This window comes from Pteronotus mesoamericanus, unplaced genomic scaffold (assembly GCF_021234165.1).
Source record: "Pteronotus mesoamericanus isolate MK-2021 breed Mesoamerican mustached bat unplaced genomic scaffold, CSHL_Meso_final contig_32, whole genome shotgun sequence".
Taxonomy (NCBI): Eukaryota; Metazoa; Chordata; class Mammalia; order Chiroptera; family Mormoopidae; genus Pteronotus; species Pteronotus mesoamericanus.
Window position 1 is genome coordinate 11,690,946 of NW_026555134.1, and position 27,419 is coordinate 11,718,364.

General features: G+C 36.7%; 1 protein-coding gene across 6 annotated transcripts in view; it reads left to right on the plus strand.

Annotated features, from left to right (window-relative positions):
- RAPGEF2 (Rap guanine nucleotide exchange factor 2) overlaps window positions 1–27,419 on the plus strand; it is a 215,562-nt gene that overhangs the window by 84,152 nt on the left and 103,991 nt on the right. For all 6 annotated transcript variants that reach the window (XM_054576101.1, XM_054576099.1, XM_054576102.1 and 3 more), the window contains exons 4-6: window positions 12–95; window positions 24,249–24,324; window positions 26,146–26,313. In XM_054576101.1, coding sequence (XP_054432076.1) covers window positions 12–95; window positions 24,249–24,324; window positions 26,146–26,313 — 328 coding nt within the window. The remainder of the gene's footprint in view (window positions 1–11; window positions 96–24,248; window positions 24,325–26,145; window positions 26,314–27,419) is intronic.

Genomic DNA, 27,419 nt, shown 5'->3' on the forward strand with positions numbered 1-27,419 from the left:
TTTCTTTTCAGTCCTGATGATATTGGCACCTGCTGGTACATCCTGCTCTCTGGTTCTGTGTTCATTAAGGAATCCATGTTTCTTCCAAGAAGCAGGTATGGTACAGACATTCTCTGATAGACTGTCCATGGAACTTGAAATCTTTTTGCAGAATTCCTTTCTCTTCCTCTTTTCCTCTTCTGTCATAAAGCAAAGCCGTGCCTTGGGGTGTTAATACATAAATCTTTAAGAAAGGGCTGTTTTATGTTGTAAACACTGTTCCAATCTCTTTAACAAAGGACAAGAGCAAAAGACATGCTGGTGACATGTCCATTTGTTACATCAACATGTCAAGCTAATTTAGGACACGTTTATTCATAGGGAATAGAATCCGCCTCTGTAACAGGCAATCTCATGAACATCTAAAGAGAGGAAAGGAAAGTTCATTGAGGCCACATGGGACTTGAATTGGAAAGTCAGGAACTGTCTTTGACTTTTCTGCCTCTCAGGACCATATGGTATCTCATTTTTTGCATCTGCCTGTGGACTGGCTTCCCGCTCTCTAAGGATATTAATGGCTTTCTCCCTGTGACTTTGGCTTGTGTGTGCCAACTGTTGATTTATGACCTTATGTCCCTAATGTTTACACCATTTCACTGTAGTGCCTGTGCATTTTCTTTGGATTCTTCAGGCTTCTATCTGATTGGCTTGGCTTGGGGCTGATGTGTTCTAGTTCCAATCAGCTATGGCCAAAGAGGATTAGGACTCATCTCTTACAAACGTGGCTGTCTATGTTCAGGGTCCCTGACTGAGAGTATCAGCTACTAAGTTTCAGTGGTGGTTTTTCCCAGTTCTGTGTTTTTCACAAATAAATACATTTATTTTGACTAAAGATTTAAATAATTTTAACTGATTCAATATCTATTGAAAATTACTGATTATTTTCTTTTAATGGACTAAATTTATTAAAGACTAGTGCTCGCCCTCTCCCCCCTCCTTACCTCATCTATATATAACCTAGCCTAATATTAAAAGATGTTCTTGCTAAATAATTCAGAGTGGGTCAAGGACATGTTAGGAAGCTATTTTAAAGACGTGAACAAATTTTTATAAGAAGTCAGAGTCAGTGAGATAGGGAGAGGAATTTGTGCGGTCCTGGGTGTGGTAACAGAAGGCACAGAGACGGGCCGCTGGCGGCCAGAATGGTAGCGAAGGGGGGCCAGAGGCACACGGTGTCTAAGGAGAAACAGCCTCAGGTGCTGGTCCCGTGCCTGCGCGCCCTTCCACTTCTCCGGGATCAGATTGGCAGGCGTTCTTCTCTTGGGAACATGGCCCCATGCGGGCGGGAAGCTCAATTGCCTGTTTGTTGTTCTCACAGTCGCAATAGTTGTAGTAACAGTAATTGTGTCAGTGGTGGCAGTAGCAGTAGTAGTAGTAGTAACAGTTGTAGTGGTAGTAAAATGATGATGGGAAATCAGCCTAAGGCTTTGATAGTGCTTTCTCTTTTCCAGACACCAGTTTAAATGCTTTGTATGTATCAAATCATTTAAGTTTACAACTATCTTTGGAGGCAGATACAGTTCATACCTACATTTTGTGACTTGCGAAAACTCTGGCAGCGTAGAATTCCTGGAATTCTGCCTAGGAAGCTTGGAGTGACTGCGACACAGCCGCCGTAATTGCAGAATTCCGTTTCCCAGAGGAATGGAGAGCTGAATCGCAGCGCTTTCCCGCTCCTCCAAACAGAGGTCCTGCTGTTTGGCTCCTTGGTGGAGACTATGTCTACCTACTATGTCTGAACTTGGAAGAAGGTGTAGGCAAAGAATAGTTAAAGATTGGCATATTTTAAAAAAGTTACATGTCATTTTAATGTAAAATGTAGTAATAATAAAAATTATCACAGATAAAAGGAAAAACATCACTTAAAATCTCTCATCCAAGATAATCAGTCTTTTAATATTTCAGTGTTTTTCCATATGGTCTTACACATATATATGTTCTACAAGCTAAAGAACATACTTTATAAACAATTTAATTTCTTGCTTATTTCAGTTAATATGAATATGCATTGCCTTCATAATATGAAAGACTTTGTAAAGACTTTTTATATATCTTTTTTATTTAATCTTCAGTTTTTGAACTTTTCATAATTTAGTTAATCATTTTAAAGGGTAATTATGTTATAATGACTGTGATTTGAAATTGATGCATCTTAAAGGGAACAGAGGTTAGTGACTTCTTCAGCACCTTGTTGCAAGGTCTGTTGTACAAACTCCACGACAGGCCAAGCTGCTGGCACAGTGAAGGAGCGGGTGATGGTCTCTTGACTACCAGCCATCCTCAACTAGTCGAGTGACAGCTTGTTGTAACTTGTGGAAAGGAACCTAATGTTCAGAAAACTGTTGTTCTAAGGACTCGCAGTTCAGACCTATTCCATGAACACATGTTTTGGATTCTCTGTCTAATTATTTTAAAAGATGACATGAGTTACTCTTTCTCTGGCTGCATGTCAAATGCTTGCGAGTCAGTACTTTAATGGGATGAAGGAAGGAATGGTGTTTCAGACTGAGTGACAAGCTAGTGCTATATATAGGCTATTCCTTCATATTGCACCTGGTGACATTTGCTCCCTCCAAGTTGTTTGTTTCCTTTGGAGATGTTGCCTTAGGAATAGTGCTGAGACTGTTTTAGTATGAAAGAGTCTCTACTGGTGCTATGCTAAAGGTTGACATCAGTGAGTCATTTATATTTCTCTGTCCAGAAAACACTGAGGTTTGATTAAAGAATAATATTGCTTAGGTGTTAGTAATAGTCTGCAGGTTTTATAATTAGTTCACAGATGATTCTCTACATTTACCATGTTTTCATCATGTTAGCCTAGAAAATGGTTACCAGTATATATGATAAGTAATTTGATCACTCTCTTGAAAATTACAACACATTTTGACGGATAATTTGCCCATAACAGTTCTACATCAAAGTACTTTGAACAACAATTTTATATTTTTAACAAATTCTCATGAAATTGCTTTGACACCTGATACCATCACGTGAGAAGGGTGTTACACATTGCAGAAAATCTGTCATTTGGCTTCCAGACAGCATTAGCTTTATTACATTTCTCGGTTGACATTTAAGTCAGCATTTTATGTTTTCATTATTTAAAGAAAAATTTTGTTTTCCTTTTAGAAAAAAATTATTTTTGGTTGCATATTTTTACTTGCGTTGTTCAAACATGAATATTATTCCTTGGTGAGATTTTTAACATTTATGGAGCTTATGGCTGCCTTTGTGACCTTCAGTGACAGTAACTCACTCTTCCCCACTCTAAGCAAGTCCAGTGATAGAAATGTCATTGTTATGAGTTTTATTGTAAATCTATTAGATTTACCAAGTTTTGAAACATTGGTATTTGTACAAGTGGCTATAACGTCACTTTCAGTGTTACATATAATATTGCCCTAAGATAGAGCTCAACTCTTTATTTGACGTATAATTTTTATTCTTGAAGCAATGCATGATTTATGTTTAGTTACGGTTTTCTTGAAGTCTTACTTAAAATATATGTAGTTTCTTTGTATGATCAGAAGGATAGTGAGCAAAGGTAATTGGGGAATGCAGCAAACGTTATTCTGATTCTCATTTAGGAAAATGTCAGAGGTGATGTTTGCCAGAGATGACCAAATGGTGTAAACTTGGTGTTTTTTTCCAAGCCTGTAGGCAAAGCAGTGTGGTCCCTACATTATGCTGGTTATGTGCTGCACAATTCTATGACATGCTATGTGTGTGACAGGCAAGGGTAGTGAAGTATCTTGTAAAGGAGGTTCCCTACCCACCTAATTTTTTCAAAGGCACCATTTGCAACAGCAGTAGGGCTGGAAAGCAATAGATGAAAATAATCTCATATAAAGTTTCAGGTTAGGAAATGGTTTTCTTAATGTATTTTTGGTTCTATATAAGGGTAGGAAAACATTAATAATGTTTATTGCCCTACTTTGCTCTAAATCAGTGTATTTAAGGCATTGCAATAAAAATTGTTATATACTTTAAATTTTCTCACTTCTAAAACTGCTCACCTTTATAAATGCTGAAGCCTATTTTATAGTAAAATCATAGTATAATAACTTAATGTTATTCTTTGGCTACTGGCTCCTTTAAAAGGTTGAGATTTCTAATTTAGATATTAAAGATAGGTTTAGACTGTGTTTCCAAACTTTCAACTTGCTGTTTGGATTATTTGTTAGAGAAGAAATAGGTTGCCTGAGTTGTGTGTTAACTCGTGGAGTTAGACTCTTTTTCTAATATATGTGTTTTTTACATCTATTTGCAAAAAACCTCAGAATACTAGGTGTTTAACACAAGCATTATTATTATACAAATGCTTCTTTGAATTTATATTGGTCACAATCCTGGAAAACAATCACTGCTGTTAAAATGTTGAACCTGGTTTTCTCAGTAGAATGAATTTTATCATAGAGGCCTCCAGGAAAGGGCCTTTTAATAGAAATGATCGTGCACACCATATTTAATCATGAACAGTATCTGTATTGTTCTGATAGTAAAAAACTTCTCATGTTTTTCACAAACAGAGCCCTTAGTAAACAACCTCTTCACTTCAGACCAGTGTGTGCAGGGGGGGTGGGGACCGGAAGGTAGAAGGACAGGGTAAGCCTGGGCTGGCCGGGAGTCTAGGAAGTTGGGAGGCGCCAAGAGAAGGGTTGTTATTAAATCTGGGAGCCAGAGGCCTGGGCACAAAGACCTGCACAGGGTGCTGAAGCTTCCAGTGCAGGGACGTGAGGGTCAGCTGCAAGGTGATGTCAGGAGCAGGCCTGTGGGCAGCCATCTCGCACAGCGAGAGTCCTGAGAAAGTACGCTCGGAACGGGCCGGCACTGCCCGAGGAAGCTGCTGAAATGCCATCCAAAGTTAGGACGGCTCATGGGCTCCTTTCATACTCTCAGGTTATTCTGACTAGATCTAAAATAGATTTGGTACAGTTCAGTTTTGAGGCATATGTCCGCGTTATTTAATACATTAATTGAATCTTACATTAAGTCCTACTTGCTGTATGGTCTCTACATTGAGTTTTGGAGCATACAAAGGAAACAAGATGGTCTACTCCCTGCTGCCATGTAACTTAATACCTGGTTGGGGAGATGAGGCAGTTCTCTGTGAAACATGAACAATTGCCCAGGTGTCATTAAACAGCCTGGAGCAAATTGGTGTAGCAGAGACTACTGAGAATGTGAAATCCCTTCAGAGATAGGGAGAGGCATTTCAATGTATGTGGATGGTAACCAAGAGTGGCTTTAACTTAAGGAAGTGCATTTTGAGTGGGGTTTATGGTTTTGAGTGCCAGGCCGTGGTTGGAAGTGAAATCTGGACATAGTGAAGAGCCCAAGCGATGGCACAGAAATAGGAATGAGGGAGGGCTGTCCAGACATAGGCACGAGAATAGGAGCAGCTTATCTAAAATAGAAGTGCAGTTTCAGGCATGAAGTAGTTGGGAAAGCACCAGTGATCTTGGCATTAACAAGAGGTCTAATTTACAAAGCTGTATAACTTGGCTGGAGTGTCGGTAAATTAGGTCTCAGGTAACATTGGCAGGAGGATGGGAGAAATGCGCGCATCATTTATTTGTACCATGTTGGCTGAGTCCATTTGCAATTAGTGCTTCTCTTTTATTGATACCAAATATGCCCACAATTTAAAAATGAAAATTATGCTATGGTACTCTCGATGATCACATTTTAAATTAGAGCTGGCAGCTTTAATGAGGGTAAGTGGGGAAACAAGACATTTAACTAATCAGTTCTGAGAGGCTGAAATACTATTCTCATTATGATTCACATGACAAACAATGAGCTACTTGAGTTTAAAAATCACAGGCCTACTTTATGCTTGCCAGTGCTACATGATGAGTTAATTGATTGCTCTGAGAACTTGGTAGTTTTTACAGCAATGGAAGGGGGAGAAACAATGGACGAATGGTGCTGTATGCAGTAGGGACTGATGACACATTGGAGTAATATGCCTTATTTCATGTAAAGAGCTGTATAGGATTAGAAAGTCACTCCTGAAAGAGTATAAATTTGTAATAAATCATGTGATACCATTTTAAAATTAATTCACTGGTAAATTATGTTATGGAAGGGTGGATAACTTTATTGGACATTAAATGTATCCAAAAGGTGTGCAGTGAGGATCAGAGTTGTGGAAATTGTGCGTTACAGGTAAGGTCTACTTTCAGGTGTTGGTAAAATTACAGCAATGAGAGCACAAATTACAAGCATGGAAAGGAGAGAGTAGTTATTGAAGAAGAAATGGTGGGAAAAAACCCTACAGACTATTGTAAAAGTGTCCTCACTGAGTTTTAAAAATGATGTATTGGTCTTAGATACCTTCCCTCCTACCATGGGAAGAAATACGGGGAAAGACAGGATAAAATGAGGTGATACATAAGCTTTTCAGAAGTTTTCTTTATAGCCAACATCATTAGAAGTTGTTTATTTCTTTAAAAGAAAAAATTATCCCCTACCTCTTTCCCAAGAGAAAACAGAAGATTTTGTTGAATTCACATTTGGAATGACCTAAAGTTAGTTGATGATGATTGAATTATTAAGTGCTCATAAGTTGTATAAGAACTACTTATCTCAGGCATTGACTACGCATTATCACATTATTTTGAAGAAATAGGTCTTTGGGACCCATACGTAGTTGGCCAGCTAATAGAAATAGGCAGGGAATCATGGAAATGCTACTTCTGTTTTAACTTAAAAATGTTTAACTTGATCTAGTTGGATTGAAATATATACATATATGCATAAATATGTATCTGTGTTTTGTGTGTGTATCAGTAACACACACCTTGGTACTTGACTATTTTCTCCTGTCTCCTACAATTATTTCCTCCACCCCACACCTAATCCAGCAGCAGTTTTAAAAAACTGACATATCTGTATCAAGATTGTCAAAGTATTCTACTTCATATGTTAAGTAATTATTAAGTTGAAGAGATCAAGAATGAATGGTAATTGTATGGTTCTTTTAAAATACTCATGCGTAACATCTAATCACCACAAGAGATAGTGTCCTAAAAACTTCATATCTTAGGAGAATTGTTTACCAAGAGGATTATCAAAAGTGATGAGCAAAATGACTAGAGTCGACTTCTAGAATGAAACATTACCCTAGGCTATTAGTTATGTCTTTTCAAGAGAGTCCTCAACTTGATGCTTAATTAATATTAATGAGCCTTTCTATCCTGACCTCTCTTCTAAATTGCTCACCTGCAGTTCTTTGTATGCGTATCCTTCTGTCTTACTCATTCATCCTACAAATATTAAGTGCCTTTTATGTGCTTTGCCTAGAGCAGGCTACTGAAGCACACAAGTCATGCTTGTGTGTCATCAGGGCCAAGAGATTAAAAAGTGCTTTGAGAAGGAAGAGGGGTCAACTTGCTGGTGCCGCAGGGATATTCAATAAGGTGGAAACAGAGACATGACCTTTGGATTTAGCAACACGGAGGTCATAAGTGGCCCGAGCGAACACAGCAGCCGCAGTGCAGTGGGCAGAGCTGGCTGAGGAGACAATGGGGAGATAAGAACTGGCTCAAGAGAAATTGCATCATTTCGAGGAATTTTATTGTGAAGAAAAGCAGGGAAATGAGGGTGGTGACGGAGTTGTGAAATCAAGAGGGATTGTTTCTTTAAAATTAGAAGGCGCTGGTACGTGCTTGTACGTTGATGGAAGTGATGCAGGAGAGAAGAGTAAATAGATATGACAGGAAAGAGGAGAGGTCGTTGCAGGTGTGGATGAAACCCGCAAGGGGAGAGCTGTTAGCTTTGGAAAGCGTGAAATGGCATCATCACCCCTTTTACACACGTTTAGGATAAAAGGTATAGGTCCGTAGAGTTGGGCGATCAATGGTGGGTATTTCGGAGTTTTAGAGAGAGTTGTTAAAACAAAGGTAGTGCCAAGGGCCCATCTGATACTTGTCGTCATAGATGTGTATGTGCGCGTTTCAGTGTCCTATCAGCTTTCAGCTTTTACGGGCAGGCATGGAGAAGGTGGCTGGTTGGGGGTTGCTGGAGTCCGTACTTTGCCATTTGCAAACACTAAGGGGAGGGAAGGGTGCAGGAGCTGAAGGTGTGTATGGAGCACCTACCTATATCTTGATGCGAATTTGCTCCAGGCTCCTTGTACCCTAGATACTGCATCTGGAAATCTCTTGACCTGAAGCTTTTCCTCTCTCCAATGGCTTTAATAAACTTTTTGTCACCTACTGTGGACATTTTCGTGAATCTCAGTGCTGACCTCTCCTTTGTCCCTGGACAAGTGGTTTTTTTTTTTTTAGTAAATAACAGTTGAGAATTAAAAATGACAGTATGGATCGTCAGCCATACCTATCACCTCTCCAGTACCTTTGTTCCAACGTCACCTGCCCTATTGAAGTAGCTCCCCACATACCCTCACTCCTCCTTCCATGGTGTCTCTATGTCATTGTTAAAAAGCACTGACCTTTTCTTGTTGATCCCTTGCATAATGAGCTTAAATGTCTTCCAGCTACCAAACAGATAAATGGCAGGCTCCTTAGCCAGGAGTATAGGGCCTCTCAAAATGTGTTTCCAACCTACACTACTTCACCCTCTCCAGATACCCAGGCTGATAATTGCGTTCGGAGCATACCTTTCCCAGGCAGCCTGGGATATCCACCTCATTGTTGCCACCTTCACCCCCACCCCTATCCATGCACCACATTTTATTTCTTTTGGGAGCCCAATTCTTGTATTTCTGTCAGAACAATCCTTTGATATAGTACCAAAGTAAGCTTTTCAAAGGCATGGTCTGTATAATGTATATTTGCTTCCTCAGTGCATAGCACATAGTAGGTATTTCCTAAATAGTTTTTGAATCATAGTGGGTCAGGATTATATTTTAACTTGCCCTTTAAAAGTCACTTTTAAAAGGATTTTAATAGTATTATGCTAACATATTTCCTTTAGAAAATAATAATTGAGTAACCCATGACTTATTGGATGGCAGGTGAATGGAGAAAAGAAAAGTCAGGGTAAAGATGAGGCTGCAGCCTAACGGAAGAAGTCTGGGGCAAGTTCATGGGAAGCTAGCGCTAGTCCACATGGGCAGGAGCGCAGAAGAGCAGGGAAGGGCAGCTGGCTATCATTTTGCTATTGTTTTAATTACAGCTGGTTTCGGTTGCATCACGCGATTGCATAAACACAGCAAGAGCCCCTTTTTCTCTACTGTGCAAGAACCCTGAAGGTAGTTGGTCCAGGATGGCCTGGTAGCTCCAGATGACCAGCTTCCGTCTTCCTTCTCTGCTGCAGGGGCATCAGGTCACAGCGGAGGAGGGCTGCTGAACTCTGCTCTCGGGTCTGAACTGGAAGCTAGAAGTAGGAGGGGCAGAAGAGCAAAAGTGTTAAATTCCATCCAAATCGGATTTTTTTGAAATATTTCTTTTTATAGCTCATTGTCCAGAATGTAGTCATATGGCCACTTCAGGCCACCGAGGAGCCTGGGACACGTAGTGTTTTATTCTGAGATGCAATGTGCCCCACTAAAAATAGTAATTTAAAAATATCCTTCTAAGGAGAAAGAGGAGAATGGATGTTAGAGTAGACAACCAGCAGTCCCTATTCTACTTGCTCTTTAGTTTTCCTTCTCATGTTCTTGTTTGTTAACTATCTTTCTTTGCTAGATCATTCTTCTCCTCAGCCCTGGGCTCACACACTCTTCATGAGCTTAGCCACCTTCCTTCAGGTGTTACATCATCTGTAATTCCTATTTGTCTTGCCTAAAGGTGGCTCAAGTCCAGGTATTCCCATGACACACATATTAAAGATTTTTAAGGATATTCTGGGAGAGAGTTACAAATAAGGCAAATAAAATTATGAAGCACGTGAACGTGGTTTGACTGGAGTTGATATAAAGGGAGAATTTAGTTGTCCTTGATGTGAGTATATTCTGTGTTAAATTTGAGACAAGATAGATTTCTAATGAAGGAACAGAGTAAAATATGTAAACTAAAAAATGGGATATACTGAAATGTTCCTTTTTCAGGGAGTCATTGTAATTTCTGCTTCAGGATGAAACATCTTCATCTTGGAAAGTAACGTGAGTTTTAGCATTTTTTAGACCACCCCTGCCCCTTTTAAATCCTATTCTGATGTGATACCTGATGCACAGAAACTGTTCTCTGGAGAGGGAGTTCAGTTGCTGGATCAAGTTGGGAATTTGGTTGCTATAACTACAACTTCACCGATGTGCTATACATAAATGCAAGCTGTCCTAGTCCTTGGAATGCTGGCTTTTGTAGTGTCTTAAAGTAAGTAAGTAGCCTTACGGAGAAGGGCTCTGCCGTTTTTGTGTGTATAGTTGATGGGATATCACAGGTCATCTGACGCTTGAGGGGTTCAGTCAGGGAATTGTCATTTATGATCCTTGGTATAAATGAGTGAGTTCACCTCGGACCTCCTTATTTGCAGTAATGTTTGGATTTCTCTTGCAGAAGTTAATACTGTTATCTTTCATAAAGGTTTCAAAGTCCGACGTGTGTGTGTCAGTGAAATACAATATTGTGTTTCTTAGTAAAATGTTTGAATTGTTTATCTGCTGCCAGGTGTAAAGGAATTCACAACCCTTGCTTGTGCCACAGTTGTTTTTGGGGTGGAGGTGGGTTGGCGGAATGTGTGAACTACTGTGTTACCTTATGAATTCAAAGTCTTTTAGAGATGCAGCAGCTAAGTGTGTTTTTGTTTAAAGAAGCGTATGTTCAATATTGGGAACACTAACAAAATAACAAGAGGAAGGATATTGTCAAGAGAGACTTATGTGAAGCAAATTATACGTGGTGAAATTGGAATGTCTTCATAAAACTAAAGTTTTTAGTTAGCCATAGTTCAGGGACCCTCTATTTTATTTTATATCATGAATTAAGTTTTATATATATGCACACATATATAAAAGTATAAATATATTTATATATAATTAAATATATGTTAAAGCCAACAAAATTATATATTAGAGTGTTAAAATAAATTTATTCTATGTTATCTATCCAACTTTATTTTTTGGATATACTGAAAATTGTTTAAAACTGCTCAATAATAAAAACAGTTGAAATATATAATGCGAAGCAGTAGCTTAGACATGTGTATCAATTTGTGTTAGACTTTAAATATAATATGGATGTTAAAGTTATCTGCTTAATGTTACTGACTAGAACATATCAACTGTAAGTCCAAAATATTAAAAATTATTGGTTTCCTTAGATGTTTCTTACTTTTGCCGCACATTTATGGTTTCATACGGGTTATATGTTTTTTTACCGTTAAATATAAAAACCAATTTCTGGTATTGAATAGTCATGTATTATAGACCTGTATAAGCATTAAATAACTTTATTTTCTTAGTTATACCCTTGTCTAAATTTTTTTTAGTCAGATATTTCAGGATATTTTTTACTTTATTTTTTATCGATGGCTTACTTTATGTTTTATAGCTATTATAGCTTTATGCTTAGTGTGTTAGTTTTATCATATATAACTCTTATAACCAAAAACAGACTCATGGATTTTGCTTATGTGTAGAATCCAAAGAAAAATAGAAACTAACAAAATAGAAGCAGCCTCATGGGTATAGAGAACAGACTGACGGTTGCCAGCAGTACAGGGGTTGAGGGACTCTGAAAAAGGTGACGAGGCTGAGAAGTGCAGATCGGCAGTTACAAGGTATTCGTGAGGGTGTAAGGTACAGCAGAGGGAATGTAGTCAATAATATTGTAGTAACTGCATCGTGCCAGGTGGGTACTGGAAGTATCGGGGGAACACCTTGTAAAGCATACACTATGCTGTATACCTGAAACTAATACAAAATAATATTGACTGTAAACTGCAATTGAAAAAGGTTTTCTTAATTTAAAAAAGATAAGCTTGTTATTTATTAATTTAACACTTTTATAAAATTTAAAAAATTAGACCAGTGGTCAAAATCTTTCAAATACTTCTTATTTTTTTAAAAGTTATATTTGGGGTGAACACACAATACAGTACCTAGACGATGTATTATACAATTATACACTTGAAACCTATATAATTTTATTAACCAATGCCACCCCAATAAATTCAGTTAAAAACAGAAGAAAAAATAAAGATAAGTAAAAATTAATTTTTGCTTCATTAAGGTGAATTTAGAGAACCATCATTAAGTATTTATACTTAACTCAGTTTTTCAAATAGGAAAACTTTTGACTGAGAGTAATTCACTTCATCAGTCTAAATCATATATATTCCAGGATTTGTGTGTATGTGTGTGTGTCAGAGATCATCTGGTATGATGGATTACATGATACAAAATAATAAATAATTATTAAGAATAGTGAGGCCATTTCAGTTTACCACTCTGTCACTTGCTCTTGAATCTTAACTTATAATTTTGGAAACACAAAATGAGGAGTTTCTGTGAATAGGGTCTTTAGGTTTTATAAGTCATTACCCCATGTAAGTGAACTTTTAAAGAAATCTTTATATACAGTTAGTTTTGTGTATGCAGTCATCATTGTGGCTAAAGAGATTTTTTTTCTGTTGATTATCGATGTCAGAGTGTGATGTCATTATAGGCTTTTTGAATATAGTAGAGAAGAGCTGACTGATAATTACTCAAGCCAAGAAGTATGAATTTTAGTTTTTCTAATAATGTGCTTGTGGAACAGTGAGTAGAGAAGATGCTGTATTAGAGTCCTACTGTTTGCAGTAAAATTAGTTAAAAGATAACATGAGGCAAGACTATGAAAGATAATTGACAAAGACAGAGGTTCCAAACTGAGCTAGTTATTAGATTCACATGGCCTTAGGATGGGTAAAATATTGAGTTCCAGGCTTTAGAGATTGTTTTTGTTCACTACAATCTGGACCGGACCTTACACTCTCATTTTCAAAGCTTAGAAACAGGTGGTCTTTGAGATTAGAACTGAGAGGCTGGGCTAATGACTATGAAACCAATGTGCAACCATAGAAGTTTTAAGATCAGGAGAATTGGAGGATCCTGGAAGATTTGGTAAAGGTGAGCCAGAGACAGGTACCCTATCACACTAGCTTTGGCGTGTGAAGGCTAAGGGCCTGACTAGTATTTTCACAGAAATAGAAGTTAATGGGTTACATGGGGGAGTAATTTAGAAGGATTAATTAATGGAACATAGCGACAGAAGTTATAGACAACAGAGAATACAGAGCAAAAGATGGTTCCAGTGCTTTGAGAATGGATGTCTGGAAGAGAGATATGCTTTTGACAGCTATAGCCAAATCCGAAGAGGATGAGGTGGCTAGATACCAGAGTTTAAATGAATATATTTGATTTAGGCGTGTTGTGGTACATGCTTTGACAGATGGGGAGAGATGATGTGGGCATTGGATCACCTGAAGAATGTTGGGGTTAAGGTAGGGTAGGGTGGAGTGGGAGGTAAATAGGGAGAATACAGAAGCAAAAAAGAGATGCTTATAAGGACAGATTTTAACAACTAAAATTTTAGTTCACCGACCGTTCCTGTGCAGAATTATCTCATGGCCTATTTTAAGCAAACCATGCGATGCGTAAGTAGAAGACAGATTTCATAAGTCCTGTTGAATTTGTAAGCGATGTAATTTATCTTTTACAAAACATTAATTTGAAAATAATGGTTTGGGTTGCTTTCAGTATTTGGCTTCTATGAACATTCAAGATCATCTGTCTTTTTGTGTAGACATATGTTTTCATTACTTCTTGAGTAAATACTTCGGAGTTGCAATGCTGAGAAACTGCCAAACTGATTTCCATGGTGGCTGTAACATTTTCATTCCCTTCAGCAATTTCTGAGAGTTCTGGTTGCTCCATATCTTCTCCAGCACTTGATACTGTCAGTGGTTTAATTTTCACCACTCTAGTAGGTATGCGTGGTAACCTCACTGTGATTTTATTATGATTTCTTTGAAGACAGTATTATGGGGAGTTTTTTAACTGTTTATTGGTCATTCATAGATCTTTTTTGGTGAAGTGTTACTTCACCGATTTATAACAGATTTTTTAAAATGAATTTTGCCCATTAAAAAAATTGGATCGACTTTTAAGTGTTCTTTGTTTTCTGGATACAGTTCCTTTGTTGGGTATATTTTGCAAAAATTTCCTGCCAATCTGTGGCTTGCCTTTCCTCTTTCTTCTTTTTTCTTGACTTTATTTTTTTAAAAAATTGCAGTTTACATTCAATTTTATTTTGTGTTAGTTTCAGGGGATAGCACAGTCAGGTGCTGGGGGGGTGGTGACCCCTGGCCCCAAGCAACACAGCTCAATCTGTGACACCACCTGAGTCATCTGCGCCTTTGCTCCAAGGGCCCAGGCAGCTGACTTCCTGCAGGGTATGAGCTTGACCTGGTGGGGTCGCAGGGACGGGAGAGGGTACTGCATTCCCCCAGGCTGATGCTGCATGGAGGGGAGTGTTCAACTCAGGAAACGTGGCTTCTGTGTGCGGTGTGGGAGGGGGACTCAGCACAGGGATCCTGGGGGCTGTCCCTTCAGCTCTCTCCACAGAGCCACACAAGCCAGTCTCTCCTCGCACGATTCCAGTCTATTTAGAGCTGCCTCCTTCCGCGGGAGTACAGAGTGAGTGGGTGCAAATGAGATTTGTGTGCTGATCCTTTAAGAGGATGTTTGAGTTTCTAGCAGACTCCCATCTGTCACTGGAGGGGCAGGGGCGTGCCATCTGATAACAGCCCAGTGTTATGTGGGCATCTACTCTGGGGCCTGGTGCTCTGGGCTGGGGAATCCAGTGTGGGGATAAGACCTCATGCCTCTTGGGGGGATCTTTGCACCTATCCCTTCAGATTCTCAATCTCAGTTGCCACACATGGGTGTAGGGCTAGCTCTTTTCATCTCCACCCTTCCTCCCAGTCTCTTTGTGACTTTGTAAATACTCTGACTTCTGTTCAGCCAGTCTTCAATTGGTTATTCAGATGGTTGTACTGTATTTTAGTTGTATTACAGTTTGGTCTTGGGAAGATCTGAATGTAACTTCTATCTACTCCAATGTCTTGGGTCTCTATCTTTATCTTAACTATGCCTTTTAAAAGCAAAAACTTCTTATCTTAATGATGTCCATTATGTTAATGTTTTCTTTTATAGTTTGTACTTTTGGTGCCCTGTTTAAGAAATCTTTTCTTAACCTGATGTCATAAAGGTTTTCTCATGTTTTTGTTCTAGAATATTAATAGTTTTAGTTTTTCCATTTAGGTATGAGATTCATTTTGATTTAATTTTTATATATGGTATAAGTTACGGGTTGAGGTTCATAATTTTCCAAACAGATATTTAGTTGTTCCAGGGCCATTTATTGAAAAAAAAATACATTGTTTTCATTAATGTGCCTTGGCGCATTTCTTAAAAGTCAATTGATCATTGTTGTTCATGTCTATTTCTGAAATCTCTCTTATGTTCTAAATTGATATACATGTCATTACCAATATCACATTGTCTTCATTTGTGTTGTCTTATATTAACTTTTGAAAGTAAGTAGTTGAATTCCCATGTGTGTTCTTTATCAAAATTGTTTTATCTTTTCTATGTCTTTGCCTTTCCATATAAATTTTAAAATCAACTTGTCAACGTTGTTAGGATTTGATTGGAATTGCACTGAATTTATAGATCAATTTGTGAAGGTTTGCTATCTTAACAATATTGAGCCCTCCAAACCAGGAACATGGTATATCTCTCGTAATTTGTTTTAAGTCTTACATAATTTCCTTTTTCAAAGTTAGTACTGCTTTGTATTTTTTAGTGTACAAGTCATACACATCCTTTATCAAATTTATTCATAAGTATTTTATTTTTGGTGATAAATAGTTAAGAACCTCTCAGACTATGTATAAGGGAAGATCTGAAGCAGAGGTTAAACAATATTGGCAGTGTTACTTACTGGTAGAATTAGAAGGAAAAATTACCTACGAAACAAAATGAAACAAGCTAAATATGGCTCATGAGAAATGTCCGTGTTTCATTCAGATGCTTTAAATAAGTGGACATTTTACGACTTGATATCTTTGTAAGTAATTGCATATATGTGAGAGTTTTTGCTTTTCCTTTCTTGGAAATACTTTTTTTAACTTTAAAAAATTATGAATGCAGCATTATTCAATCATTCAAAACCTGAATGATTGTTCAGGCTCTCTCTTACAAAGACATGCTTATTATTTCAACTTGTGTTACGGCCTGAGCCAGGTTTTGGGGAGACTGGTGCCTGGGTTTTGGTGCCTTTCATGTTAAGACTAAAACATATCAGATATTTGGTTGGCATTCCTGAGATCGTATCTGATTCTTCAGATCAACTCAGGTTTTTTCTGGTTTAGGGCCAACCAACCTCAACCATTTGAATTCATCTACCATTTTTCCCGTTGACAAATTATGCAGATCAATGTGGTTATTACTTAATGTACGTGTTTATTTTACCTCTTTAATGAATTTTATACAAATTAGGTCATTTTTAGATAACATTGTAGAGCTGAGCTTCCTTGTCTCCTCCACACATACTTGGTGATTTGTGCACAATGAAATGTGAACACTTAACAAAGGCATTTTGGAGAAGGCATGTGTCTACATGCTAAAGGGGAATGCTGCTATGGGCCATAACTTTTATACCAACTGATCAGCTGCCATCTGTGTACAAAGCACTGTGATCAGCAGAGACCTGTTTGTGCTGCTGTGTAGACTGATAGCAGCAGATCAATTTAGCTGAGCTGTTCTCTAGCAGTTTGGTCACGAGGACATAGAGACTACCAAAGTGTAGTCATCATCACACCAGTTTTCTTTGCTGGTTTAGACTGTGGCAAGAGAGAAAAACTGCTTGCTCTCTTCACCTCAACACAGCTGAGGTAAGATCCACCTTTTTGCTCCTGAAGGGAAGAACAAGAGGAAAAGCAGCCTCTTTCAACTCTTCACATGTTGTTTTGATTTAAATTTATGCTAGTCTTTTCCATGATAATCCCTCAAGCCAGGTATACGATTCAGCATTCCTTTTGTGGAAAGCAACATGTGTAGTACAGCTTGGGTAAATTTTAATAACAAGATTGCACTGCTGAGCACATCTAAGCATTTGACCTTGAAGACTCATAGGAGAGCAGGCATTGCAGATTTTCCTACTTGCCCTTGACTTACAAGAGAGTAGATAATGAATTAATACAAATTGATAAAGAGCATCTGTCAGGCGGCCGCTGAGGTCATGAGGCTGGTATGCGGAAACAGTGCCCATACAACGCGCGCAACACAGAACTGCGGCCAGGAGGGGTGGGTGGGTCATCGAAGCAGGAAATTAGCCGTCAGAAGGAATGTTGGCTCTCTGCTCCTCTCCAGCCGCATGGACTCACTGAGAGAAAGCACACTGGGAAATGGGGAGTGCTCGCTGCTGCAGAGGAAAGAGCTCCTGCAGAAGGTGGCAGTGCCGTTGCTGCCACTAGTGCCTCAAAGACACTATTGAAGACAGTGCAGGTTAGATTTTTTTTTTTAAGAATTAAAATGTTAAGTAGCATAAATAACAAATGCTTAGTACTTCTGTAGTTAAATAGACAACAGGCTACTGAGAAGTGAACAGAGAGGGGAAAAAATACAGCCATGAGGCCTTGGCTTGTTTTTTTTTTTTATTTTCCTGTGCTCTATTTTTATAAGCCAAGGTTAAACATTGGGAATCGCTGCACAGAGGAACAAACCTCTGTTAATTTGTTCAGGGTGATGATGGTTAGAATATTTTTAAATGAGCCTTGAAAGAAAGTAAGGGATGCGTAATTGTACGCTTAGTTTTCCCAAGTAGTTACTACTGAAATATGATCCTGTTAAAGGCCATGCTTTATCAACAGTTTGTGACTTACATGCAGCAGCGTGTATGTGTGCTTGGTGTGTGCATGTTTTTTGTTTTAAATAGCTGTTAAGTTTCTTTTCTGTTGAACTAATAAGTAAGGATAAAATGTTTATAAAGATTAAATGCATTTTTAAGCCAAGTCTTTCAAATCACTTTCCTCTATTAAAATTTATTCCTGTATATTCTACCGATTTTTAAGAATAGAATTGATGGCATCAGCACTTTCTTGTTAGGTTTTTTTTTTTCTCCTTAAAAGTTAATTGCTCTTCTGCTATCTAAAGACAGTGTCATGTGAATATTTTTGTAGTCCACAATAAATACATCGATTTTGGTTTAGGAGGTGAAATTTAGTAACTGCTTATCATTTTCTAGAAATAAAGGTATGAAACACTTGTACCTTAAGAGTGTTCCATTTTTAATCCTTTTGTGCATTAAGATTGCCTACCAGTATAGTCTCCGCTTGATTGCTGTGTGTTCCCCCACAGGGTCTGACATGAATACGTTTACATTCCAGTACGGAGGCATTGCATTCCACTGGGCAGTTCTGACGTACAGCAAGAATGTGGAGGCCCATACAAAGGGCAAGTTTAGGGACACTGATAGAAGAGGCTTCTGTGCCCAGCAACTGCCTTTCGTGGAAATTCACAGTGGTAGAAAGTTCTCTTTAGTCAACTTGGGTGGGGAAAATGTGGTCACAGAACTTAGAACAGGGTGGTCTTCCCAGAGTAAGAGCCTGCAACACCCTGTCTGGTGTAGCATTACCTATGGGTATTTATGAAAACTAGGTAAGACTTTATATTCTCAAACATTTTTCTTTTCTTGTTGTGTCTCTTGCATTTGAAAGAAAGTTTCCCAGGCTTTTTTTTCTCTATTTTGCATTACGGAGAAGACGAGTTACTTTTAGTAATTTTTTTGTCTGTATATTTTTGGTATTATAAAATCTTTCAATTTTGTACCTGTAAAAATATTGAACGTATTTTATTTCAATTTTAAGAACACTTTATAGTTATTAATTTGTACTGTACTAAAGTTTAGCAAAACTTTAACAGGAATGAAACTCTGGATTGTTAAACTGTTTTTGGAGGAACCATTCCTAAATTAGTTGTACTAAGGAAATAAGAGCATTTAGGAATAATCTGCACATTATGCTGCGAGTGGTCTTTTCATTAATCATTTGCTGTGAGGTTTTGTTTTTTTTTTAAAGTATCTCAACGAACCAACATATTGACCCAAAGTGAACATGCATCACTCTTAGTTGTCATCTTTGGTTGTTTAATGTAAGATTATAAGGACCTTGTGAAATACATTGAAGTTGAGTACTTGAGAGCCAGGTTGGACAGTGTATTTCCACAGAACAATTTAGAAAGGATTTAAAATAGACTATAATAATGAAATTTTTATAATGTATAGAATCAGAAGACTGTCAGCATTCTTTCAAAATATATACCGTACCTCTCTGACTCTCCCTATCTCTTTCTGATTTTGTAGCCTTTTATGAAAGGCTGGTATCTAGTATAGAAAGGGTTAACAGGTTTTAAGTATTCAGGCCAAGTCTCATTAATAACTATTACCTACACCTTGCTTGTTTTTGAAAGACAGTTATTCGTATATGTGTATTCATATTGTGTCTTGTGCAATACATAAGTATGTACTCATAGAAAGACTGAAACTACTAGAAGACTGCAATTAATTTGTAAAAGTATTTTAATTCAAGGTTAAAAAATGAGCTATGTCACTTTAATAATTAATAAGTTTAGATTTTAAAAATATCTTTGTTTATCTTGGTATGTGGTATTGTGAGTGCCATTCCAAAGAAGCAGATGTTGTACTGGTTGAAGTTCTGGCAGCAGCTGTCCGACCAGGCTAGGTTTTTATAGATTTGACATTCAGATCTTTGACTATTCCAGGGTAACCCCCATGCTCTTGGTGGTCATTTGCATTTTTGCTGAATTTGAATCACCGCCTGAATAACAAAAGCTGATTTGTGTTTTTTACTCAGCTAGCTAGTGAATGAGCCTAGCCAACCTCTGAGAATCCACCCTCCAAAAGAGCTCTGTTCCCCACTCATTATTGGGATGGTGCTTTTTGGGCGAATGTGATGCACCACAGCAGTGTTCCTGAAGTGGCCCAGGAACTATCCCTCAGTAACGTCGGGATTCTAAGACTAGCGTTTATATTACTGAATGTGGATAAGGGCTATGAAAGAAAGAAGAGAAAGGGTAAGGTCAGTAACAGTCTGTTATTTCGGGCATCTGGTTTAACCAACGTTTAGGTAGGTTGTCTTAGTTTCTCCACTTGTAAAATGAGCACTGAGCTGGAGGGGCAGTTCTCATGGGAAGAGTAGGATGGTATGGGTTGTACATATTTTAATCACTGAACACCTTTTTCTAATTCCAAAATAGTTCAGGCCCTTTGTAACACATCAGATTATGTCACCCTTTCAGGCATGAGATTGAAGGGAAAAAATGCTGAGACACCCTGTACAATATAATGTTTAAAGGTTTTTTTTTCAATTTTGTAATTCTATAAATTTTTTTGGTTTTGTGATGCACTTGCAGGAAGAAATATGATATTATTTTTATTAAACTCATGATGCACCCTGTTCTGCCTGTTATCAGAGCTGCTTTTTTACTCATCTTCCACAGAATACAAACTACTTAAGAATAGGGACTATATTTAGTGAGTTTCTTATAAGCTCTGTATTGATTACAGAATTTATATTGATTGTATAATATGTGTCCAATGCTTATTTGGAAGAGGAAGCAAAATCTTCTCTGTCTCCCTATATACGTACAGAGATGAGGTGGCGGGTGGGGATGGCCTCTGATTTATAGTCAAGGATAACATAAAAAGGGGATTAATGCTGGCTGAAAGAAAAATGCTGGTGTAAGTGACTGTGTTAAGAACTCTGCTTTAAAATCTTTCAGGTAATAGTAGTTTGCTTTTTCTCATTCCTTCCTAGTTTTCCTTTGTACTACAACTTTTATTACCTCATTGCTTAATTAATGTAGATAAAAGCTTGGTTCCAGGTTTATCAATGATACAGTTCAGTCACCAACGTAACTCTTCCTTTGTCCCTAAAGGTTTGTTGTTCTTTGGTCAAAATCAAGTTTCAACTTTTTTTTACTCAAGGCCTGAAATTTTGCCAAGAAACCTGGAGCCGTTAAAACAAACAAAATTCTGCTGATATATTATGATCATATAAGACTTTTTAAAAATGTTGTTGTTAAATATATATTTATATACACATACATACAAAACATAAAATATGCCATGTTAACCATTGTAAGTGTATAATTCAGTGCATTAATCACAGTCGTGCTGTTGTGAAGCTACCACCACTGCCTGATTCCAGAACTTAATTTCCATAACTCCAAACAGAAACTGTGTGACCATTAAGCATTCCTCCAGTTTCTGGTAACCTCTGATCTACTATCTTTCTTTATGAACTTGCCTAGTCTAGATATTTCATATGACTGTAATCATACACTATTTGTCTTTTATGATTGGCTTATTGCACTTAGCATAATGCTTTCAAGGCTTATCCATATTGTAACATGTTGGTAGACTTTTCTGCTGTTTCCACCTTTTAGCCGTTGTGAGTAATGCTGCGATGAACATTGGTGTGCAGATATCTGAGTTCCTGTTTTCAGACTTTTGAGTATTTAACTAGCAGTGGAATTGATGGATCTTATGGTAATTCTATGTTTTAACTTTAAGGGGAAGTGCCAAACCGTGTTCCACAAAGACCGCACCATTTTCTGTTTCTACCAGCAAAGTACAAGGGTTCCAAGTTCTTTGCATTCTCTTCATCACTGGTTATTACTATTTTTTTAATTGATAGTCATCCTGGTGTCTCATTTACCTTTAGGATCAGATGTGAAATAGTATCTCATTGTGCTTTTGATTTGCTTTTCTCTAATGACTAAGGATGTTGAACAACTTTTCATATTCTTTTAAATTTAAATTTTTAATTGCAGTTTACACTTAGTATTATTTTGTATTAGGCAATTACGTACCTTACAAAGTGATCCCCCCCCAATATTTCAAATGCCTACCTTGTATTCTACATCATTATTACAATACTCTTGACTATATTTCCTATGCCGTTGTTGACATCTCCGTTACTATTTTCTGAGTACTAATTAGTGCTTCCCAGTTCCCTCACCTTTTTCACCCAGCCCTCCAACTCACCTCCCCTATGGCATCTATCATTCTGTTCCCTGCCTGTATGAGTCTGTTTCTATTCAACTTTTCATATTTTTATTTGCTAGTTGTGTATAGTCTTATTCAAGTCCTTTGCCCAGTTTTTAAATGGGTTGTTTGTCTTTTTTTTTTTTGTTGTTGTTGAATTCTAGGAGTTCTTTATATATTCTGGATGTTAAATCCTCCTCAAATATATTATATGATTTGCAAATATTTTCTTCCATTCTCTAGATTGTCTTTTCAGTTTCTTGATGTTCTTTTGATGCATGCAAGTTTCTAAGTTTGATGAAGTCCAGTTTACCTATGTTTGCTTTTGCTTTTGGTGTTGTATGCAAGAATCCATTGCCAGATTAAGGTCATGAATATTCATCTCTAGGGGTTCCCCCCTCCCCAAGGGATTTGTGGTTTTGGCTCTTTTATTTGTGTAAGTGACTTCATTTTGAGTTAATTTTTGTTCATGTTGAGAGGTGGGAGTCCAACTTTATTCTTTCCCATGTGTAAATACTGTTGTTTCACGCATTTGTTGAAGAAACTTTTCTTCTCCCATTGAATGAACTTCATTCACACCTTTATCGAAATTCAGTTGGCCACAGATATATAGGTTTATTCGTGGACTTTCAATTTTATTTCATTTATATCTCTGCTCTTGTCAGTACCATACAGTTTGATTACTGCAGCATTGTAGTACCTTTCAAAATCAAGGGAAGTGAGTCCCCTGACTTTGTTCTTTTGCAAAATTGTTTGGCTAATTAGGGCCTCTTGCAGTTCCACATAAATTTGAATATTGGCTTTCCCATTCTGCAAAAAAAGCTGTTAGGGTTTTAATAGGATTGCATTGAATCTGTAGATCACTTTGTATAGTTTCTTTTAAGATGTAATAACAAAAAGAATGCATTTGATAGGATTTATTGTCCATTTCTGACACTGGCACCAAGGGACATTTGTATGTTTGTGTGAGTATGTTTGAAGGTGAATGAATATTTTAAAAAGAATTTTTCAGAACCATACGAAGTATGGTTGTTTTTTCTTTTCATAGAAACAATTTTGGAGCCGGAAAGGACTTAAATGATGGTGTAGTCTAATCTGGTCATCTTACAAATGAGTAAAATTTAGAATGTGAGACTGCTCAAGTTGGTTGGCTAGGATCACAATGATACAGTGAAATACTGACTTTCCTATTCTCTTCATCTTACATGACTTTTTCCACTATAAACTTTAACATATTGTGTATCACCATTTATAAAAAGTATTATAAACAAAACAGGAATATCCATAGGAGTCACTCAAAATGTCTAATTAACTTGGAAAAATTGCTTGATAAAATATTTCTTTGGAAGGATTTTTTTTCTCAGATTTTTCTCAAAGGTAGGTTATTAAAAATGGTTACTAAAATGTTGACTGGAGGGAAGGGAGGGTTTTTGAAGGCATGAATGGGCAGGGATGGAAGGTACAATAGTAGAGCAAGTCAGGATTACTTAGCTTGGCCAGAATTTTCTCTTCATGGTTCTAGTCATCATATAGCTGTCAGAGAGAATCAATCTGCTCTGGTGTTAAGATGGGAGTTCTCACAGATAGGGCAAAGGTGCTATGTCTGAGTTCACTAGTGCAAAGTTTTCAGGAGGAATGGGTATTTAGTATGCATATCCACTTAATCGCTTGATTGCTAAGGAAAAAGAGTCTTAAGTTGAATACTTTTTTCCTTACCATTTTAACATAAATTGATTTGAAAACTTAGAAAAGTAAATACACTTTTTATGTGAAAGAAATTTTAACCTAAGGCAGTTAAGTTATAGAAGAGAATTACATACAACTTTATACTTTCTTTTTTAATACTTTGCCATTGATTCAGTGCCCATCCCTATTGGAATATTGTAAAGCTTCGCCTAACAGGAAATGATTTAAAGCAGCCAACACAAAACATATTCAAACTGATTCTCCTTTACTTACATTATTACTTTGAAAACATTGTGCTGGAATTTTCCAGAAAAAAATATGTCTGAAATTTAACAGTTTGAATGGTTTCTTGTCATCCTGTGTAAATAATGATTAAAGATAATCTTTCTCAATGTGTATTTCTTATAGTTGATTTTAATTTTTATTTGAATTTTTATCTTGGGAGCTGGCTTAAATTTACCATTTATATTTTTTAAATCTTTTTTTTCCCCCCTTTTCTAGTTTTGGTAAGCGTTCTGCAGGAAGCTTTAGACGTGGCTGCGAATGCATTGTTTTGGAGCCTTCTGAAATGATCGTGGTAAGAATACTCCTGTGAAGATATTTTCTTCTACCCTCAAGTTATAAAATAAAAGCACTTTCACAAATTACTTATAATAGTGCATTATATATTTATTTTATAAATTTTATTATAAATTTGAGTTCATAATCATAATTATTTACAGGATTCAATTAAATGAAAAAGAAAGTTTAAAGGGGGCAAGTACCTACATGTTTGGTGCTTGAACTTTGTGAATCAATCTATGATAATACCATGTAATTGAAATTTGGGGAGAATTGCAGGATTTTGGCTCCCCAAATATTGATTGGAATGAGTGAGATACCTAAAATGAGTCATGGTTATATGTATTCAGGCAACAATTACCGTAAGGAAATCACTTCAATTCTTTTTACTAATTGAAAGAAAATAGGGGAACTAGTTTGCTGGTTAAACACTCTGTTGAGATCTCTCTCTTTCTAACTGAATTTGTGATTTCAAAACTATGTTTAGGTAAGACATACATAAAAAAATAATGTTAAAATAGATATCAGCAATATTTTTTGGTGCTTTTTAAAAAAATCTATCACATTCTTCCTTACTATATAAAAATGAGTTTAAGATAGGATTATATGTATTCTTTTAAAAAAAAAAATCAGCAACAAAAATAATATGGGCCAGAAGGAACTCCCATTGTAGACATTCAGGTGATATGATGTTCATGCTATTCCTCATCCAGCATCCTTTATACAAAGAACCCTTGTAAAATAAATGGTGGCCTAATATAGATGATGGGAATTTTTAATTAACGTTTCATAAAATGTTGGGTAGAGCACCAGTCTATTTTTAGAGAAGATAATAGGGTTTTCCCCTGTGACACAGGAGAGGAATTTCATCAGAAATGAGAACTTCCTTGTCAAAGCTAGTGAAAACTTTTGGTAAAATTTTACAAAATTTACTCTGAATTGAGAAAGTGGCTTGGTGGTGACTAAAGATTTAGGTTTGGAAAAATGTAGGCAGAAAAATAGAACCTTGCTGCAGCAGATCTTAAAGAGTTTAGATATTTCCTAGAGATTTTGGTCTTCTCTGTTAGTGCTATTTTTGGGTTTCTTTGAAGGCGTTTTGATCATCATTCCTTGAGAACTTTATACTTGCTGATATTATACGAACTGCCAGGGTTGCCGGTATGAGAATAGCTGTAACATCTAAATATGCCTCTATAGTGAGCAGTCACATTTCATTATATCAATCTGAGGAGGATTAACATCATGTGACTTAATTCTCTATGAGTCCTTTCCAGAGTTTCTGAAATGTGTAAAACGAGAAATTATTATTTTTTTGAACACTACTATTTATAAAAAAAAGAAACTAAATCTCCCGAGTGATGTGGAAGGGAAACCCTTTGATAACCTCCGAAAGCCACTCCTGCCAGCAGTCCTGTTTAAGTCATTTGGGACTTGGGGATTTTTACTCATATGCATCAGCATTTTTGTGCTTTAGTTGACAATGGGGCAGTTGCTTTCAAAATGTATGGCAGTATATCCTGTGAGTTCTTTCACTACTAAATCAGTACAAAGACTACTGAAAATATCCTTTCCTTTGAAACTGCAGAAAATTCAAGAATTACCCCTATTGTCCTAAGTGGAACTGAAAATGCCTCTTCATAAAAGAAAAGTTACTCAAAACCAGTTCGTTCCAGAGAAGTGCCAAAGCACTTAAAAGTCTGTTTAGATAGTTTGGCTACAAATATCTTTGCAAAATGAATGAATATGGACTATCCGTAAGTTTCATTCTGCATTTAATGTTAATATGGAATGTTGTGTTTGAAGAAATGATTTTTTTTTTTGGCTTTTTTTTTTTTAGGTGGACTATATGGATGAAAATGAAGAATACTTTCAGCGTCAAGCTTCTCATCGACAGTCTCGAAGGAGATTTAGAAAAATTAACCAGAAAGGTGAAAGACAGACAATTATTGACACTGTGGACCCTTATCCTGTGGGCAAACCACCTTTGCCTCGAGGCTATCACACGGTAAGTTATGGAAGTCCGGTATTTTTAATTATCTTCAGTTTTTGGGGGGAGTTTTGTAAAAAGACATTTAAATGTTCTATTTTTGATGAATAATTCTATGATACACTTACCCAAATTGCAGATTTTGCAGGACCTACACGTAATATGAATAGTTTTAAATAGAGCATTGAAATAAGTATCAAAAGACCTTGTTTAGCCTTTTTACTTCTTAAAATGTTCTCTGAAGATCAACTTCGTGATTAGTATGTATGATTGTAACTGGGGTATTTTACCTTAATCTAAAATTTAGTCTCCCCCCCATCCCAATGCCTGGTATCATGCCTGTTTTTTATTCAAAAAGTAGCTATATATAAAAATTACATATTATTTTCATACTATTCAGAGAATATTTTCTGAGAATCTTTTGTTTTTAATCTGATGAACTAAGATAAGCATAATTTGAAATGACGCTTTTTAAAATTCCAGTGTATAGATTGTCTGATATACAGGGTCCGACAGAAGTAAGGCCTGCTTGAGCGTGGTGGGTAGGGTAATGATGTGGGTGTAATAATTTATAGTTTTAATTTGAACATTTCACCAAAAATGTCATATGGTGTGCTTGAATGTGATATTGTTATGTTACAGAATTACATGCTTATGATTTTATAAACAGAGGTTTTGTAATAAAATTATTTTTGCCAGACTCTGTATTTCTAATAGGTTCAAAGAACCTCTTAAATTCTCCATTGTCATTTATTCATATATGTTTGATAAGTAAACTTTTTTATGTTTTTATGTTTGAGGAAATCAAGACACAGATAAGTGATTTGTACTAGATCCCAATACAGGCAGCTTTAGAACCATTTATTTATTTATTTATTTATTTATTTATTTATTTATTTATTTTCTTCCTTCCTTTCTTTCTGCTTAGTTGTATTATGCCATATTTTCCTTGACAACCAATCTAAAATAGTTGCAAATATATTTGAGGATTCCTATTTTCAAAAAGAAAGTAGGTTGAATTCTCACATATGTCATAATAGGGCCAAAGATGTTCTATTTGTACATGTAATACCATTAAATGGGTATTCATTATATGTGAAATTAATTTTAAAATAAAAATAAAA